The sequence below is a fragment of the Biomphalaria glabrata genome, chromosome 10 (assembly GCF_947242115.1).
Source record: "Biomphalaria glabrata chromosome 10, xgBioGlab47.1, whole genome shotgun sequence".
In the NCBI taxonomy this organism is placed as follows: domain Eukaryota; kingdom Metazoa; phylum Mollusca; class Gastropoda; family Planorbidae; genus Biomphalaria; species Biomphalaria glabrata.
In genome coordinates, this window is record NC_074720.1 from 14,572,801 (window position 1) to 14,589,038 (window position 16,238).

Sequence of the window (16,238 nt, forward strand, 5' to 3'; positions counted from 1 at the left end):
TTTCAGAAAGAACATCAGATTTAAATTTGAACAAGACAAATGACAGAGAAGATTGGAGAAAGAAGGTTGACAGATCTTGTGTGGTGCCCCAGCGGTCCAGCAAACCAAATGATAAGTGAATGTGAACCTGGCCTAACTGATGTCTTATAATGTATATTTAATTGCTAAACTCGGCGAGGGACATTTGAGGACAACACAGATTGTTGTGGTCACTGACTCAAAATCTGTACTAAAGGCATTGCAAAGCCCCGGACCATGGCCCCCCAATATCAACACTGTCATCATGGCTTCACATAACATTAAACAACGCTATGGCACCCCTGTAATAATGCAGTGGGTACCGAGTCACATAGGTGTGACTGGCAACACAATTGCAGACTCTTTGGTCCACCAGGGAGGGCAAATTCCACCCACTGAACAGGCTGTAAGCTTTCATCAAGCCCTGGCTCAAATACAAAAAACAGAAAAGGAAAAGTGGTTTGAGTGCTGGGACAAGTCCCAAAAAGCCCGTGGAGTCTGGGAGCGCATGAAGCGCACTGACCGCACTTCCCCGTGGTGGAGGCTGTCCAGGCCTGAGCAAGCTATTATAGCACAGTGCAGGGCAGGCCACTGTCCTGTTATCTCATATTTCTCGCGGCTGTGGCCAAATTTTGATTCACGGTGCCCCCGCTGCGGGGAAGAAGAGGAAACCGTGCCTAATATTCTGTTTGACTGCCCCAGACTTGCTGATCTCCGTCTCGACAGTCTGGGAAACCCAAAATTCTCGACCTGTATGGCGACATTTATGCACTACGCAAGACAGCAGGGTTTCTGTCTAGGGCTTTTGCAAGAGAGGATTTGAGCCTCTCAAGCCCTCACTCTAATGGAGTTTGATGATGATGATGATGAATTGCTTTGTAAAAGGTAAATCTCCAATTTGAATATGTGACGCGCAAACAATAAAAACATGAAATAATTGAAAAATTACTTAATTGTTGTTTTAATTGTTGTCCAACTTATATACATACTAAATAGATATTTTCTCTTTAAAAAAAAGACATTTTTTTTTCGTGTAGCCTAAATGTAGTAGACAAAACTTACTTAACTAAGAGCAATAAAAATGTAAAAAAAAAAAAAAAATTCATAAAAAAATTCCAAAACCGTTTGCATAAATGTGTTAAAAATATGAAATGATAGTTATTTCCCCTACAAAAGAGCCTCCAATGTTTGTTACTATTAATAGTGAATAGTTGTAAAAGTGGTGTATTTTTATGAAAAAACTGCTTGCACAAGTGATTTTAAAAATTAGATTTTTCGCTTTTAGAAAATATTAATATGTCGGATTTTCACTATCTTTTCGAGTTTACGAGATCTATATGGGACGGACGGACAGACTTTCCCACAAAACTAATAGCATCTTTTCCTCTTTCGGGAGCCGCTAAAAATACTTTTTAAAAAAACAAAACAAAGCTGTAGTTGTATCAAATAGTTTGGATCATTCATGTAATTAAGTTTGGAATAGATCTAGACCAGTGGTTCCCAAACTTTTCTGTCTCATAGACCCCTTGCCATGTTTTCCAGTTTTCGGTAGACCCCCCTGAATTTTTTTGGAAATTCATTAACTTCAAATTTTTCTTACAGATTCTAGACAATATAAATAAATAAATAATTATATATATATATATATATATTGATGATATTCAAATTAAAATGAAGTAAAAAAAATAATAATATGCATTACATGAATTGACTAATAATAAAAAAAAGCCCTATTGGTTGAAAAATTTGATAATAAAATGTCCATATTGAGCTTCAATTAAGGTTTAACATTATATCTTCTCGATTAGATAATGTTTGACTAAGTTAAATTTGGAAAATAACATATCCCTATAAACATGCCCATTACGGCCCAGTATCAGTTTTAATTAGGGTTATCCCCCTTTGCCCTAATTGCAGCCCTAAATAGCCCAAATCGCGCCCTAATGGGCGCGCATACCGTTTGCACATTGGCGTCATTAGGTTCCCATAAGGGACCAATACGGGCTACCCTAATCGTGCCAATATCGGCCCAGAATGGGTAAACCCACTTCCGGATTCATTGGGGATTTCCAGAATCGCGCCCTAATCAAGCCCATACTAGCCCCAATGGTTTAGTAACTGAGATTTTCATTGGGGTTTAATTAGGGATAACCCTTATTGTGCCAATATCGGTCCGATGCTGGCCTGAATGGTTTAGTAACTGAAATATTTATTAGGGTTCAATTAGGGATAACCCTTATTGTGCCATTATCGGTCCAATGCTGGCCCTAATGGTTTAGTAATTGAAATATTAATTAGGGTTCAATTAGGGATAACCCTTATTGTGCCAATATCGGTCCAATGCTGGCCCAAATGGTTTAGTAACTGAAATATTTATTAGGGTTCAATTAGGGATATCCCTTATTGTGCCATTATCGGTCCAATGCTGGCCCTAATGGTTTAGTAATTGAAATATTAATTAGGGTTCAATTAGGGATAACCCTTATTGTGCCATTATCGGTCCAATGCTGGCCCTAATGGTTTAGTAACTGAAATATTTATTAGGGCTCAATTAGGTATTATGCAAATACTGTCTCCGATGGTTCAATCATTAAATTTTATTATGGCTTAATTAGGAATAATCTTTAATGTTTTTCAATACTGTAGTTTAAAACAAATTCATTAGTGATTTTTTGTTTATAATGCCCTTTTTGTTCAAATGCAGCTCAATGGTTTAGTATGAGATTTTTAACCTTTTACATAGGTCTACTTTCACACTGATGATTTAGATCTAGCAATAGAATTATTTGAATAGAATTATTTGACATAATTGTTTGGAAATTATAATAATTGAATCAGTGCATGATTTCTATATACATCTAGCTATAATGTCAACATATTTATAAAGTAATGGACAAGTTAAATTACATTTTTGGGTTTGAACACTATCAAACAATACAATTTTTGGTAACGTACTATATAAGACTTGCATGCTCTGATCATTTATTCTTAAATCAAACTTACACAATTAACTTTTTTTTTTTTTTATTCATGGAATAATTAACCAACACAAAAGACAAATATAACAGTACAAACAAGATATCAAGACAGCATTTTCATTCAATTCTTAGCATTCTTTACAAGCTGACTTCAAGACTGGTGGCAATAATTCATATTTTGACTTCCATGCAGCAGCTGGAACAAACAAACAAACAAATAAATATTATAGTCATGTAATAAAACTCATGTAATAAAACTACCTTCAAGCTGTATTAATAATAAAAAGAATCTAACAATTAAACATCAGAAGACCTTACATTTATCTATGTGGACATACTATTTAACGGTTATATTTCCAGCCCTTGATGATAAACGGTGCTAAAAAATTAGGTTGCTTCTAAAGCCTATTAAGCAACACAAAAATTAATGGTATTTCAAAATTTGGAGTTCAATCTTCTCCTTAAATTAAATGTTATGAATTGGTGTCAGCAAATGTGGCACTGGTATTTGACTATGCTAAAAGTGCAATGGCAGACTAGATCGAGCTAGGCTTCAATTCATTCAATATTATATTTTGTCCAATTTATTTATATTAACTTTATCACAGGCTCTTATTAATACAACTATATTCTGTTGTAATTAGAGTTCTATGGTAATTTTAAAAATAAGTTGGCTGAAAAGTTATTCTAGAATTAAAATAAATAATTATCACAGTGAAACTTAAAAAAAACATAACAAAAAAAAAAAACCACAACCAGCATATTTCAAAATTAGGATAGCATTTCTTTATTTACATTTAATAAATTCCATCCCATTAACAATTTACTTTCAGATTGCTGATCAGTAATCTAAAAGCAAAATTTAATTCTTACCTTCTTGAGCAGGCTTGCTTATGAAAAGATGAACAGCATCTGTACTGCATGCATAGGTTATTATTAACCTAAAAGATTAATGTCAACTTCCCCTAAAGAAAATGTGGCGATCTGTTAAAAAAAAATAAAAAAATAAATAAATAAAAACATAAAAAATGTTTAAAGAATGCAAAAAAAAATAATATTACAATAGAGGCAAAACACAAAATGTTTAAGGTAAGGTATACAAGAAGGATTGTTGCTATATAATGACATTAGGTCAAAAACAATTCTATGTAGGCCCTATTTTCATTGTATAAATGTTCATTATAATTTTTTATGCAAATTAATAATGAACTTAAATCTCAGTGAAATTACAAAAAGCTGAAGATATTGCTCTCGAACATTGTTTCACAAAATTAACATTTATTTTACATTTTCTTTATTTAATCGATTTGATCTCATTAAAATTTTCATTTGGTTTGGGGGGATAGGGTGTCACTGATCAGTAATCTTAAAGAAAAATTTATTCTTCGTACCTTTTTGAGCAGGCTTCCTCATGAAAAGATATTGAACAGCATCTGTAGTGCATACATAGACAATTCTTATTGTCAGCTGCCCTTAAAGAAAACTGGCATTCTAAAAAAAAAAAAAAAATAAAATTACAATAAAGACAAATCCTGAAATGTTTATGGTATGGTGTATAAGAAAAACTGTTGCTATAGCCTAATGATGAGACTCTGTATTTTTTCTTTAACAGTATCCACACAATGAAATTTTAAAAAGCCTAAGCCTTAGCTAAGCCTATAGAATGAATCCTAGATCAAATTGTAGAAAAATGTATTTATAATATAATAATTAGTATTAAGACCTCTAGATATTCTAGCTAGATCTAAATATAATCTAGATCTATGTCTAGTTTATAGATCTAGAATTTCTAGATCTGTATAGATCTATTTAATTCTATTACATAGAGCCTAGAGTCTTTAAAATTTACAAAAAATAAAATCTAACATATATTGAGTATTGGTGAATAAAGATGTAACGCTACCTGGACCTGGTTATGTGGTATGCACGATGGACTGTTTGGTCGCCTCGTTGGTCTCTGCATGGTCGTCTGGTTCATACCCTGCAAATGCCATCACTTCCCTAAGCTCCTTTAAGGTTTAGACTACCAAGTAGATATCTTCAACTCTGAAGGAACATTTAAAAAAAAAAAAAAAAAAAACAATGTCAATATAGGGCTATAGTCTATAGCAGCTATAGGGTTAGCCGTTAGTCTATTATATATAGGCCCCTAATATAGATATACTATATTACTATATAATTATATATATACATATTTTTCTAGACATATCTCAATATCTGATTTTAAAACCAATATAAACGTTTGATTTTATTTATTTGTATAAATTTAAACATTCTAAACTCTAGACTAGATTTTCAAGATCTGGAGTGTAGGCCTAATATTGTACATTAGTCTCTACAAAGTAAATATCTATATTATAAGATTATAAGTCTATACTATAGGTCTATGACTATAACTAGTTACTAGATCTAGAATTATTTAATCTAAATGACCTATCGCCTACTATACTATACTATAGTCTGTATTAACAATATATTAATTAAATATTATTCTATATCTACTAAATTTTCTAATAACAACTAGATTTTAGAATCTAGACTATTCTAGACTATCTTTTATTAGATCTAGATCTAAGTTTACTAAGTCTTAGTATATATATCTTATAAGTCTAGGTCAATTTTTTCTAACCTCAAAATATTTGAATTAGAATAGAACTAAAATCTATATATGAGTATGAGTACTATGAGTATAATAATTATTATATTAATATACCAAAGTGTCCAAAGTCCTAAGTCTAAGTATTAGTTTACAGTTACGTGACTAGATAGGCATATAGACTAGGTCACTAGATCTAATATTCTGCCCTAAAAGTTAAAAGGTAGTAGATTTAGATTTAAGATCTAGTAAGTCAAGTCCTTAACTAAATCTAATTCTATGCTGCAGATGCATTAGCCATTTCATGGTAGATTCTAGAATCTATTCTAAATAGTAAATCAGTAAATCTAGTCATAACGCATGAATGTTAATCACTTAAGTTAAGTCTAAGTACTCTAAGTCGTCTAGATCTAGATTTAATAGGTCTCAAGTCTAGATATAATATATATATTAATAATATTATATCGTACTAGATCTAGTAGCCTATTATTACTATTAGATATTATAATAAAACTAGTCTAGAGAGATCTATAGAATCTCTAGATCTAGATCTAGATTCTTAGCATTCTAGATTATCTAGATAGATCTATATCTATAAATCTATTCTAAGTCTAGACCTAATCTACTATCTAGATTAGATCTGTTAGTAGTGTTAGAGTACTTAGAGATTCGTCATCTGATAATGATCTGTACTTGTGATAGGCTTAAGACTTTAACTTATAGATCTAAGTTACGACCATTCCAATTGAATTTCCATGGCTGCTGCCATTGCTGCCATGAGTTGAAGAACATATGCATTGATATCAAGAAGTACAGCTCATATAATTATTTATAATAGATCTATTATATTAATGAAAGTCTAGATTGACTAGACCTAGACTAGAGTGACTATAACTCTATAACTATAGTTTAGATACGCAGATACCTTTGCCGACCACCATGTTGTTTGTTAAGCATATTTATCTCCCTTACCTATATTGAACTTTCAATAACTTTTTTTAAAGAGAGTTTTTGTTCTTATGCTGTCAACTTATGATTTTTTAAGTATATTTACTGAAATGAAGGTCTAAATAAAATGTTATTAATAAATCGATGAACTTGTTGTTTCTTCTTTTTTTCTACTTATGAAATTATTAATTAAAAAATATATGTTAACAATTAGATCTATAATTAATATATTAACTCACCAAGCAAAGCGAAATAATGATAAAATAAAAAACAAATATGCATGAATTAAATGAAATGAAACACGCATCTAGATATACATGTTATGTTTAATTATTATTATTTTTTGAACAAAATTATGCATTCTGACTTAGTGATCTTTTTAGAGCAATGACAATAAATGATATAGATCTAGTACGGGAAACTTATTACTATAAGAAATAATACTTTTATGTTTATCTGTTGATGATTAAGACTACAGTTAGATCTATACATTTCTAACGAAATTTGAGCGCTCTCTATTTTCGTAAAATCACACCACGAAGAGAAAGAATTTTATGAAGCTGACACAGATCAGTGTCCCTTTCTCTTTCGCCGTGAGGTCTTCTGAGTGGAGTCTACTGTCTACCAGAGATTGTTTGGCGTGTGTTTTATGATCAGATAGGACTATTGTCTGTGTTTATAACTCTTACCACTAACTCTGGCTCCACCTCTCTTGGAGGGAGGATAGGTCGAGTGTAACTAGATCACGAACGTCTTTGTTAAACGTTACGTAGCACCTGTTAAACTATCATGTTTCACAATCTGAAATTTACTTTGCGTAGAGTGGGGAACAAAAGCCAATGTATAAAGAAATAGATAAGAAGCATATACACTACTATTTGGATAATTTATGCATCTTTACTTTCGGAGTTCATTAAAAAAAATCCTCACCTATTACACTAAATTTGTTTAAGATGTGTAGTTGTGGGGGGGGGGGGGGGGGGGGTTAGCGACTCCACCTACCAACCCTTCTCTTCACATGGATCCACTAGCGCCCATGTATTACATTCCGTTACGGAGTCCAAAGCAAGTTTTTCTCTCCCGCCGTACCGTACAGGTGGCGATTGTCTCCGTTTATTCTTACGTACCTTTAAACCCTCGCTGCGCCGGCCGTCACACGCGATCTTTGTCTTTACCGCAGAACTAGGTGTGATGTAACATCACCTTCCCCTGCTCGGAGCTTCGCCGGCGCCGTGGTCATATTAGGTCATCTACTGCTAGGATCGCTGGTATGCTCATAAAGGGAGAAGGGCAAGGTACGGTGTTTTACTTGGTCAAAATTTATCCTTCTTCGCCTTCTTTGTCGGTTCGTTTCACCGACATGGAGTTAAACTGAGGTCTACGTCGGATGAGACTAACACTGAAACGTGACGCAACATAAACCATGTCACGATCAAAACTCTCTTGGTTGTATCCTATAATGTCGGCCAGCTTCTACAGATAGTTATGTACGACTAAAACTCCCGTGGTTGGATCATATCGTGTTGGCCGGCAGTCTATAAGTAGTTACATCAAGAAGTAGTTACGTATGACAAATACACTCTGACTGTCATAGATTCTAGTCCCCCTCCCCTATTTGGTCCACAGAAGTAGTGACATAGTATTTTTATCTTGAAGCTCTTTCATCTCATTAAAGAGATTTGATAAAGCCTTTGATTTTCATCGCCCCATCCCTATTTGGAGCCATCACAAGGTTACTAACTGTGATGCCATTGTAACATTTCCCGAATCTGTTATAAAAGGAGTTCCCTTCCACTCTTCAGTCCTATCGTTACTTTCTCTACCTTGTTGTAGATATTGCTTGTTCTTATATTGTGCATTGTTTTTCATTCAATATTATTATAAGTTACCGTACATAATAAGAGAAGGATAAAGAACTTGTACTTATAGCTACCATATTTTTTTTAACAGCAGCATATGGAGCTGATGAAAAAAGATACAACATGGGCCACAACTGCAGAAATGCTTGCAGCTGCTACACTACTGCAAAGAGACACCTATACATTCTCACCAAACCACAACAAAACAAAATACTCATAGCTATTATTAAAACCTTTATTTCATGATGCAAACACATAGATACTATCTCACACAGACAACCATATATGCTGCAACATAACACTATTGCATACAAATGGTAATCACTTTGATGTGGTTGTACCACAAGAGGCCACATGTAACTGTTTTTTGCCAAATCCACTGCTTGGAGTATGATGCTTTAGCCTAAATTTTTAAGTGTTGATTAATATTTCATCTTACAATCTATTCAGATTAGATCTATTTAGCTATTTGATTTTTTTCTTGCATGCTTTTAATATTTTAAATAACATTTAATGTCTATTATTTTCATGTATTTAGGGTACCGGTATCTATTTATTTAATTACTTTTATTTTGCCAATAAAAGATATTTTGTTAGGCTTAGAGTTATTTTTTTTATTTTTCTATTAATTTTTTTGTCTGTTGTTATTACTTTAACTACATGATTTTAATTTCGATTTTTAGCTATTTTTCAAAGTACAAAAGATTGTTTGCATTTTAAATGAATTTTAATATTAGATCTAATAGCTGCTAGAAAGAAAGACAAAGCAGCAACAGAAAAAAGTTGGCAAGTAATTCAAGGGAGATAGTCTAGTACTAAGCCTTAAAACCAAAATGGCGTATTTCCAATGACAATATATGGTAATAAGAAATAAAACTTAAAAATATATATTTTAAAAACTATTTATCTCCGAGGAAAACAAATTACATATTTGTAATCTGCATTTTTTTCTGCATATTCTGAAAATATAAGAGAAACCTAATTTAGCGTTTCTAGTGTCGTATACTAATACCAAAAAATCAGACACACACACATACACTATTTGATTACGAAAAGTCTGCATTGGGCCCATACGGGTAAAACTTCACTATTCCAGTTAGGGATTTCCCCAATAGAACCCTAATTAATTTTTTTTTTAAATCTTAATATTACTTACAAAAAGGATTCAAAGCAACATTTAGCTTTAAGACGATTAATACTACATTTTAAAACATCATAATATTGTTTTTTATGTTATAATAAAGATTTCATCATGTTGGTTCTGGCGTGATTGGGGAAATCCCACACCGGCACGAAAGCGGAAAGACGTTAACGGCCCAATAACTAAAATCCCACACCGATCCGTTAACGTTTTTATAGGGGCGATTGTAAGTAGGTCAATCTACCCAATGAAACCTTATAAATTACCCCACACCGCGCCAGAATGGTTTCGATGGGGCTTTGTTTTTTTTTAGAAGTAAGTCATTTGCAAGTAATTACATAAGAACCTTTTTATTTGTCCTAACTCATCTTACCATTACACCTTTGAACTGTATTGTTGCTTAGATGAATATTTTTCATGATATCAGATATAGGATTGTGTAAAACAGGTTGTAAAACCTCCTCAATGGTTGGCAAAGTTGTTGGGGTTTTTTTTGCCTACAGTGTGCAGTTTTCTAGAGTTTGATAAAGTAAAATATTTTAAAATGCTCATAAACCTCTTCTCTTTTGTGATGTTTAATCAAACTTTTTTTCTACTCTGGGTCTATTCTGAACTTGAAGTGATCCAAAGTATTTCAAATCTGAATCTATTTTATCATGTTGGCGTTATCTCAGTGATATTCCAGATTTAATGGTTTCATAGCGACATAACTTTAAACTTTATTGCATAAAAAGCACAAGTGCTATTGCTTGTTTCACAAGGACGAAATGAAGCCAAATTTCTAATAACCAACACTGGACTTTTTTTAAGACTAGGCCATGTACAATATTACTTTCATGTAGACAAAATTAAGCTATTTTTAAAAAGATGTTAAAATTTCAAAATAAAATCAATCGACTAACATAGTTACAATTCAAATGATTAACTAAGGCACAAATCATTAATGGGAAATGAAATTTAAATGAAATTTAAAGTCTCGACATGCTTAAATGAGATCCACTATCGTAGACCCCCATTTACAAGCCATAGACCCCCAATTTATTTTTTCACTTCCGTAGACCCCCTATATAGACCACTTTGGGAATCACTGATCTAGACAAACAACAATATATCTGCGATTAGAAATATTTTTACCAATAGTTTTTGTTTCCCACTATTTCATGTTTTTAGCTTTCTCAATACGCTATAATTATATCACTTAATCAGGACCAGTTCGGAAAGGGGGGGGGGGGAGAGAAAGAAAAAGATATTTGGGCGAATGTTACTGTAATTGTTTTTTAAAAGCATTTATAAAAGAATAGGTAAATGACCTGAATTCAAACTCGTGACTCCTCAAGATGACATTCTAACCACTTTGCTAGTGGAGTTTTCTATGAATAGACTATTGTATATCTATTGTCTGTTTCAAACTTTCTTTAAAACGACCTATAAATGAGAATAATTCAGCTTATACCACCACCTCAAACACACATAATTTTTCCCCTTGTTCGAGATAACAAACAAATTAATTAATTACCATTAGTTAAAGTAATTGGTTGTTTTTTTTTTAATTGATTCTTGTGTTGTCAGGTTAATTTTGAGCAAAATTTCAGCTTGATCCGAGATAGTCTGTTGGAAAAATAATGTGTAAAAACTGTTTACCAGACAGTTTTGAAAATAGCTTTGTAGAATGGAAACTGGCACTGGATTGTGTCCCCTTATATGCAGCATTTAATATTTACAAATTTAAGTTTTCTAGATAACTCTGAACTGACCTTGTTCTAACAATTTAAGTCATTGGTTAATATGCATGACTAAATGCATGACGCGTAGGACGTAATCATCTTCTTTTTTGAAGTAACGTCTGTATTATATAAGATAAGATAAGATAACATACTGGTTCTCAAGAGCATGATAGCATAAGAAAATATTTTTTTTAGTTCTTATTACTATCAGTATAGAAAATAAACACACATAGGGTCTGGCAGGGTTACATTTATGTATGTTTATTGTTTGTCTATTCAGTTGTTGACCCCTGCAGCAATAAATTGTTTTTACTACTATCAGTGCATGATTTCATACCAGTTCAATAGCCATAGTCTATGGCAAACTCTTGTCAGCAACATAAGCATGTGGTCATTATCTCAAATGAATTTATTAAGACTCAAAAAAGTATTTCAAATCACAAGTGTTTTCTAGTTCTACACCAGGGTTCAAGGAATTACCTACCCTGCCAACACAGGTGGGTGGGTAGCCAGTTACTCGACTTTGCCTGTGAGACGCATGCCATTAAGAAGCATTTTATAGGCTGTGGAGTTCTTCTTCTTCTTATTATAGCTTTTATAATAGCGCTACTTTCATGCTTATAGCATGCTCAGAGCGCTTTTGGTCCAATCTCATTTGTGGACCAGTGGGGGCGAGGGGGTATCTAGGAGTTGGTTTTCCGTGCTGTCTTTAGGCGCTCAGTAAACACAACTCTGCTCGAGTTGGGTGTTGAACCCCTTCTAGATAGCCAAGCCAAGTTCAAGCGCACTTGGCCTCTCTCGACCACGCTTTACCAATTCCAGCAATGACAATCATAAATCACCAACATTAATCCTCTACCAAACTAGATACCGGTAACACTAATGATATGAAATGCGCTATGAGCAGTCTAGATTGTTATTGGAGATCCTAACCTTGTTCCTGTGTTATCCAGTCAGTGGTTTGTGAGCTTTATTTCAGCACATTTGATTCACCATTCTCTCTTAAATAGACTTCTAAGCTTCACATTGGTATTAAAATTTTGAAGCTTATGAGTGTATCTGTCAACTACTCATTGCACTACTGTGGTGAATGTTTTCTATGCAGTTTCATGTCTAACTTGAAACATTCACTTAACACAACTAAGCTTTAAGGGGGCTGGTTAAATAAACCCCTTTTGTTTGTATGGCAACGGTATTATGTGACAGCAGTCATCTTTTGAACATGCTCAGCTAAGTTCCAACATGAGAAACTGAATTCAGAATTCAACAGCTAAGTGCTTTAACTCTTAATACAGTGTTGCCTATTAACAATGGCCTGCAGGTCATGTTCAGCCCATGATGTGCTATCCAGTCCCTCGAAACCTCTGCACACAATGCTTAATAAAAAAATCTGCAGATAATCGAATATTCAAGTGGACTCTGCACATTTTTGCAGTGGTGATTGGAAATTCATAGTGAATTATCTGTGTCAAAGCTAAATCATTATAACATCAGAAAAAGGAAACCAAAGAGAAAAGTATGAATATTTTAATGAAACAATTTTAAAAAGACACTAATTTAGAATTACATGCAGTCAATGTATGAAAAGTAAGAACAAAGAAAAAGGTATTTAGGAGAGAACATGTTTTGAAAGACAAGTTGAACAAGAAGTGAAATAATATCTAAAGAATTATACAATGACATTGTCCATGGAGCAATCACAAATTGTGAATTTAAATGAGATTTAGTATAACAGCAAGTATTGGAGTAAAACAATAGATCTACATAGTTTTCAGAAAAACAGTAAAAAGTATTTTTTTTAATGCAAGAAATATAACATGCTTTAGCCTATTGTCATTAAATATGAAATAACAGAAGTAAGAAAATGAATAAAGAAGCAAGAAAGTAATAAAGTAAGAAATAGAACAAGTCAGAAAATTAGAGCAAGTCAAGCAACATTATTAACAGACTCATAAGGCAAAAAAAGAAACACAAAATAGAGGCAAAATGTCAAGGACATGATCAAGTTAGAGTTCAAACAAAAGTTCAGTTTACATTGGTAGCAAACAATTTACATTTCAAACAGTGAACTAGTCAGTGCTTTCAAACCAGGTAGTTGGGTTATCTAATAAAATTAAAAAAACAAACAAACTTGGGCACCTTTTATGATATTAAAGGATAGTTAACCCCCTGGAAAGTGAATTCACTGACCTTTACAAACTTTGCATTGAATCCATACATAACAAATTTTCTTTATTAATGAACACAAAAAAATAAAAGTTTACTTTCCTTGGCAGTTCATGACACATTATGGTCAACAGTTTCAAAATTCAGGCCCAAGTTCATGGCTCATTATAGTCAACAGTCTCAAAATTCTGGCCCAATCTCAATGGTGCATCAGAGACTAGATGATTATCTCAATGGTGCATCAGATGCTAGATGAGAGTGCTGGCGGTAACATCTCTCTTGACTTTACTTCTAAATCTAAGTAAAGCATAAGATTAAACTTCTCTGAGCGTGTTGAAATCAGTCAAGGCTCTAAACATTTATTAAACACATTACATTTCTAACATTTATTAAACACATTACATTTCTAAACAATAACACTATATAATGATGATCCAGACAGCAGAACACAAGTTGGCAAAGCTAATTTTTAAATAAAAGCAAAAAAAAGAAAAATAAATAAAAAATAAGGCAACAATAAGGTTTTGGATTGAATTTATGATCTAAAGTAGTTTAAATTCTATTTATCAAATTTTCAGAATTAAATATTAGTTTTGAAAAAGTATTCAAAAGGTGGTTATAGTAATAGTAATAATAATAATAATCTTTATTATCCTGGAGAAAATTTGTTTTACAATAGTGCATTACACATAACAGAACATTGCAGCAATGCAAATAAAATGTACATTCGTACAAAAATTTGACTTAACATTACAATATAAAGTTTGCTTTTATTCGATAATTTAATAGCCAAGGGAAAAAAGAGTTTGTGAGTCTGTTTTTGTGATTAGCATCTTAGATACTTCTCTAAGAAAGAAAAAGGTTAAAATCGTGCCCCAAAAGGTGCTGTTTTTTTTTAAATCTTTTTATCTTTCTTAAAAATGTTTTTCTTAGGCAGTTGTCAGAACAGAGCTTGCTTGTTGTCAATGATCTTACTAGCAACATTTAGGCTTTTATTTATTTATTTTTTTAATATTCATATTGTCATACCATGCAGGGATGTTGAAAGTTATAACACTACAGATGTGAGCATGGTAAAACATTGCGAAAACTTTTTGGCCAACACCAGATGTTTCCTATTACTGACTGGAGTAACATTTTCTTGGCTGTTTTCACATGATCTGAGGAGATGATTTATAAAATGAACAGAGTTCAAGATCTTTATTTAGATGTCATTAATATGAAATACCTGAACTGATTTTAAAAAGAATTTTAGGCCTATGCAGATTTATGAGGTCACCTAATTGTTCATGTTGTAACTAGAGACTCTACTAAAACATTGGTTTTCTTTGATTATTTAGGCAAATAGTTGCATCCCTTAATGATACTTGAAAAGAAAAAAATAAATGATATTTAAATATTTCATTTAGTTGTGTTTTTGTATTTGTAAGTTATGGTTAAGTGTTTAATTTATTGTAGCTTTTTTGCATTTCAGTCTTAGTGTCTCTAGTTTTAGTGTCTTTTTTTCCCAATAGTGCTACTCTAGTTAAATATGAGTACCCATTAGAGCTAATCCTCACATTTTTATTACAAAAATTATATCAACTCACTCTGTCTGTCTATCTGTCGAGTAAAACGTTTGTACGTTATTTCTCTGACACCTTATCTAGAATCAAGATACAACTAGTCCTCTTTATAGGTCGCCGCTCTAAACAAAAAATAGTGCGCTCTAAATTGAAACAAAAAATATATAATTATACAATCTTCTCCAGTCAAAAGTTTGAATTCAGGTCGTTTCCTTTTTTTTTTTTTTTTGTAAATGCTTTTACAAACCAAATACGGTAAAATCCACCCAGATATCCTTTTCTTTCTCCCCCCCCCCCCCCCCAATTTTCCCAGATGGTCCAGATAAGTGATAGGATCATAGCATATTGAAGAAGCTAAAAGAATGAAATAGCGCTAAATAAAAACAATAGGTAAAAATATTATTAATTGCACATATTTCTTGGTGTTGGTCTAAATCTATTACAAATTAAATTACTTGGCTGATCCAAACTAATTGATACAATGACACTTCATATAAGCTTTGTTTTTTTTTTTAAAGTATTTTTTTATGTTTTTCCGAATGAAGGATGTCTCTTTTACAAGTCTTGTTCTGATGTCCCTTCAGAAATAAAGATTGTTACAGAAAGACAGAGAATGTGATGGTTGGCAGTATTTAACTCAGAGAAATCATTAGAACAGAGGATGTGAAGGCTGGCAGTATTTAAATAAGGGAAAACATTAGAACAGTCCCAAGCACATATTAATGATCAGTCATCCACAATGCATATTCTAGTGCTATTAGCATTTGAGAAAGCTAGGCAGGCCTTCTTCTTCTAGCCAGCTTTATTGCTGCTGAGCTGTGAGCTCTTTTGCAGACTGTGCCAAGGAAAAAAAGTGTGCTGTTTTCTTCAGTTGTTCAGCACTGCCATACAGGGTGTTGGTTATGTTGGGCTGTAGTGGAAGTAGGGTCTGGCTAAGGTGGATTAGGGAGGGGCATTCAAAGAGGATATGGTTTACGGTTTCAAAGGGGTGGGCGCAGTGTCTGCAAAGGGGGAGTTGTGTGGAGTTTATTTTGTTCAGGTGGTAATTTAATAGTGGTGTGTGTCCTGTTCTTAGTTGGAAGATTGTAGATTGTTCTTTGTTGGGGAGGAAGTTAGGCAGGCCTTAGAATGGAACCCCCAGGGAACAAGGCGTAGAGGAAGACCAAAAAAGAACACAGCGACACAGTATACTAGAGAAAGCCAAGAGGACCGGAAAGAGCTGGAAAGCCTTTAAAAAAAGTAG

General features: G+C 33.0%; 1 protein-coding gene and 2 long non-coding RNA genes across 11 annotated transcripts in view; 1 reads left to right on the forward strand and 2 right to left on the reverse strand.

The window, feature by feature from the left end:
* Positions 1–1,044: 1,044 nt before the first annotated feature.
* LOC129928669 (uncharacterized) lies at positions 1,045–9,856 on the reverse strand. Of its 2 annotated transcripts, none has more exons than XR_008780132.1 (5): positions 9,556–9,856; positions 4,900–5,042; positions 4,388–4,487; positions 3,870–3,980; positions 1,045–3,192 (listed from the first exon to the last, which is right to left on the reverse strand). It is a non-coding gene; the product is annotated as an uncharacterized LOC129928669 (long non-coding RNA). The 2 variants fall into 2 exon arrangements; XR_008780131.1 differs by lacking the exon at positions 9,556–9,856 and adding an exon at positions 6,518–6,552 and having other exon boundaries at positions 1,046–3,192.
* On the forward strand, positions 9,088–14,834 carry LOC129928670 (uncharacterized). The gene is made up of 2 exons (XR_008780133.1): positions 9,088–9,259; positions 14,467–14,834. It is a non-coding gene; the product is annotated as an uncharacterized LOC129928670 (long non-coding RNA).
* LOC106054382 (sodium/hydrogen exchanger 10-like) overlaps positions 12,865–16,238 on the reverse strand; it is a 45,676-nt gene continuing 42,302 nt past the window's right edge. For 7 of the 8 annotated variants that reach the window (XM_056043924.1, XM_056043931.1, XM_056043925.1 and 4 more), the window contains exon 28: positions 12,865–13,727. In XM_056043924.1, coding sequence (XP_055899899.1) covers positions 13,679–13,727 — 49 coding nt within the window. In that variant the 3' untranslated portion in view covers positions 12,865–13,678. Of the gene's footprint in view, positions 13,728–14,536; positions 15,139–16,238 lie in introns of those variants that run through there. The other variant, XM_056043930.1, reaches the window with a different exon arrangement.